The sequence below is a fragment of the Neophocaena asiaeorientalis genome, unplaced genomic scaffold (genome assembly GCF_003031525.2).
Source record: "Neophocaena asiaeorientalis asiaeorientalis breed wild unplaced genomic scaffold, Neophocaena_asiaeorientalis_V1.1 scaffold1097, whole genome shotgun sequence".
In the NCBI taxonomy this organism is placed as follows: Eukaryota; Metazoa; Chordata; class Mammalia; order Artiodactyla; family Phocoenidae; genus Neophocaena; species Neophocaena asiaeorientalis.
The window spans coordinates 293,468-297,662 of record NW_020174697.1 but is presented as its reverse complement, the minus strand read 5'-3'; the positions used below and the strand labels follow the sequence as shown (position 1 = coordinate 297,662).

General features: G+C 36.4%; 1 protein-coding gene across 1 annotated transcript in view; it reads right to left on the bottom strand.

The window, feature by feature from the left end:
* The window catches only part of OCRL (OCRL inositol polyphosphate-5-phosphatase), a 57,481-nt gene that overhangs the window by 29,266 nt on the left and 24,020 nt on the right, over positions 1–4,195 (bottom strand). Inside the window, exon 5 of the mRNA XM_024758959.1 lies at positions 2,252–2,294. Coding sequence (XP_024614727.1) covers positions 2,252–2,294 — 43 coding nt within the window. The remainder of the gene's footprint in view (positions 1–2,251; positions 2,295–4,195) is intronic.

Sequence of the window (4,195 nt, the reverse complement as noted above, 5' to 3'; positions counted from 1 at the left end):
GTTCAACATCACTAATTATTAGAGAAATACAAATCAAAACTACAATGAGGTATCACCTCACACCAGTTAGAATGGGCATCATCAGAGAATCTACAAACAACAAATGCTGGAGAGGGTGCAGAGAAAAGGGAACCCTCTTGCACTGTTGGTGGAAATGTAAATTGATACAGCCACTACGGAGAACAGTATGGAGGTTCCTTAAAAAACTAAAAATAGAATGACCATATGATCCAGCAATCCCACTACTGGGCATATACCCAGAGAAAACCATAATTCAAAAAGACACATGCACCGCAATGTTCATTGCAGCACTATTTACAATAGCCAGGTCATGGAAGCAACCTAAATGCCCATCGACAGAGGAATGGATAAAGAAGATGTGGTACATATATACAATGGACTATTACTCAGCCATAAAAAGGAACAAAATTGAGTCATTTGTTGAGACGTGGACGGATCTAGAGACTGTCATACAGAGTGAAGTAAGTCAGAAAGCGAAAAACAAATATCGTATATTAATGCATGTATGTGGAACCTAGAAACATGGTACAGATTAATCGATTTGCAAGGCAGAAGTTGAGATACAGATGTAGAGAATGGACATATGGACACCAACGGGGGAAAACCGTGCTGGGGTGGGGATGGTGGTGTGCTGAATTGGGCGATTGGGCTTGACATGTGTACACTGATGTGTATAAAATTGATGACTTATAAGAACCTGCAGTATAAAAAACCAAACAAACAAATAAAATAATACTAAAAAAAAAAGAAAAAAAATCATGTTTTCAAATAATTTTAAATGACATGGGAAAAGGTCACAATATACTGTTAAATGAAAATGCAGGATAAAAACTACATATGAGGATTCCAACTATGTAAAAATATAAATAAAAGACTGGAAGGAGATACATAAAAATGTTAATTACAATGGTTATCTCTAAGTCTTAGGAGCATAATTTTAATTTGATACTCCAAACTTTTCTGAATTTTCCAAATTGTACATAATGACGATGTATATTACCTGTAAAGGCACAGCTCAGTTTAACTTTTCATCTTTGGATCAAATACCTATTTCCACACTAAGAACAGGACATTTAGGTATCTAATTTCAGCAGATTTCAGCAGCAATGTCAGTCACTGCTGAACAAACTTTGCTCAAATTTTGCTTTTTTAGTGCTGTTCTTGCCTTCTGCTTTTTCTGTACAATAAGACATAGCTATTAAGTTATTTGCTCTCTTGGATATCTGCAGTAGAAGCTGGAAGTGCTCAGCCTTTCAGGATCAACCCTTAAGACTTCCAAAATCTATGACCAAAAGAAAGAATTAATAAACCCAAACCAGAAAAAGTCTATCTAAACTTTGCAATACAAAATAATAGTGCCAAGGACAGGGACTGTGTCTAAGCAAAATTATGTATAAACTGATTAGTCCCAAGCTAAGGGCCAAGCCCCACTCATCCAAGGACTCAGCCAAGAGACAAGGTAACCCATTTGATTTAGATTCATGTGGTCATATACTCTTTCCCACAGCAAACACAGAGTAGATACAGTAGCTTTCAAGTGCCCATTTTCTCCCTATGTTAACAGAGTACAATTTTAGATGATAAATGGAGAACAGCTTGCACAGAAAGTCAGTGATGATTTGCTTCAAACAGATAAAAATTAGAGAACAGAAACAGTGAGAAGGAAGACCATGTTCTCGCTGATAAAGAAATGCCTTGAGAGGATGGGCTTAAATAAAACACCAAAATTATTTTAAGAAAAAAAAAGGTATCCCTGGTACAAGAGGGACTCTGTAGTCTCCCCAAATAATATAACAAAGGAAAACATTATGATTTAACATGCAAAAATAAAAAATGGATTGGGGGAGAAAAGCTTAAAACATAACAGCAGTTGAAAAAAACACTCATAAACCTTATGTGCTTTAAACACTTTCTGGCCCCTCCTACAATTTTCAATTCCACAGCAATGACTTAACTGATAGCAACAATACTGGTAGTTCAAAGAAGTTCAGCATTAGAAAAGCAGATCATATTTTCAACTTTTTAAAGATTCTTGCCAGCCACCTGCTTTTACTTAAGCTTAGGCTAAATGTTTTTGGGAGGTAATGCTAATTTGTATGGCTGCCTTAAGAAAATGGAGAATACAGGATAAAATGGTAAGATAAAAGTTGTACAAAAAAGGTGTCTTAAATACAGTAGGTATTCAAGTAAATATTTGTTGAATGAAAATCAACTCCATTCAGAAAGATACTCACTGTTTGAAGCTATGTCAATCAAAAGAGTTTCTTCTGCTTCTGAAGGAAAAGAAGAACGAACAGAATCAGGGAAGAGAAAACCATTCATTTCAACCAAAAGAAGTATACACCTAACTAAATAACTACTTCTCTCAATCACCACTCCTAGGTTTTAGAACACATTAAAAAAATCCTTTGCTTTTTTGTTTAGCATTTTTAAAGGGGATTTTAACAGCACTATGTTCTAAAGACTATGAGCAATTCAACTAAAAGAAAAATTAACTGAACAAGTAACCACATGGAATGCCTCAAAGCAAATCAAGCAATGACAATAGTAGGGAATATAACATGTTAATCCAAGTGAAGGTGTTTAATTCCCCTCAACTATAACACACTAACTTAATATAATCTAACTGTATCACTTAGATAATTCTTATAAAAAGCCGAGAAAGTGACCCCAAAGGCCTAAAGATAATTCTTATAAAAAGCCGAGAAAGTGACCCCAAAGGCCTAAAGGCCCCTAGAGACGCAAATCTAGTCTCTGAAAATTTCCCAGGGACCTCATTACCTCCACCCCTGTCCCATACAGGAGCGGAGAATACTTGAAGTTCTTTATCTTCAGTCTACCATTAACACTTGTGGATCCAAGGCTTACCACACCCAACACGGAAGTATAAAATGGGCCAAAAAACAGTCTCCAAGTTCAGAGTCCTCTTTCCTCTCTATGGCTCACCTGGACTTCCTTCCTTACCTCTAGTGTCTAGACCCAACCCATCTCTTCCTCTCTGACTTCCCTGGATTTGGCCAACGGCATCTGCCCGACCCTCCTGGCTAGTTAAACTCTGGGCACTGACTCCTTGGGATTCGTTTGGATCTACCTTGGCCAAATGTAGTAGGCTCAGCCTTTTCTAGTTCCGTCACTAGCCTAGATTGTATATTTGGCTCCATTACTCAGGTGCAACAGAAGCAACTGATAATTACCTAGGTTGTGTAATATTAGAGAATAGTCTTGATACTTTTACTAGCAGGATGAATGAAGCAAGGGACAACAGTGCATCAGGGCATAGGTATTACATGTTCACAACTGCTCTTTGATAACTTTAATTCTTTAAAATCAAAGTACTTAGAGACTTTTCAAAATAGATGTACAGGTTGGGAAACAAAGGATGTGAAAATTCAAGGAGGTAACCATTCCTTTTGTCATAGGGAACTACTGTGTGTGTGTGCACACATATTTTCCTAGATTCCAATCTAGCAACCTGCCATCTATTTCTTATTCAAAATAAGACTAAGAGAAACAGGGTAAACAAGACTCTAGAAGTACTGATAGCACAAAAAGGTATAGAGTTAATAGGATACTAACGTCATGTTCTTTGGCTTTTCTCCTCCTTAAAGGGCTGAGCATGTAACAAAGGGTACTACACTATGAAAAGTGAGGTAACCACAGTAACTTACTATAGCATGCAGGTGCCTCGTTCAATATGTCTCTCTCACACAGGGCAGGCTAAATGGCTAAATAAAAGACTTCATTCTTCTATACAATGTGGATTCTATTCACTGTGGGTATTTTTAATTCTTAATACATGCTCTCTTAAAAGGTCATGCCCACTTAGTATTTCTACTTACAGAGATAAATCCTAAGGAAATAAGAGACATGCAGGAAGATTCATTACTTATTTATACTAACAAAAAATAACCTGAATGTCAAACACCGAGAATAACTACAGTATAGGCCATTCATAAAATGGAATAGTATACAGCTATTAATAGCATGTAAAAGCACTTATAATATGATGGCATGTGGAACAGACAAAAATCTACATACAGAATGAGTCCAACCCACCCTAAAAGTTGCAGGTGTAGAAAAAAGGAAAATGTTAGGTGTTTATCTCTGAAGGATGTGAATTTACTTATTTCCTTTATAATTTTCTGTTCTTTCCAAATTTTTTACAGTATATATA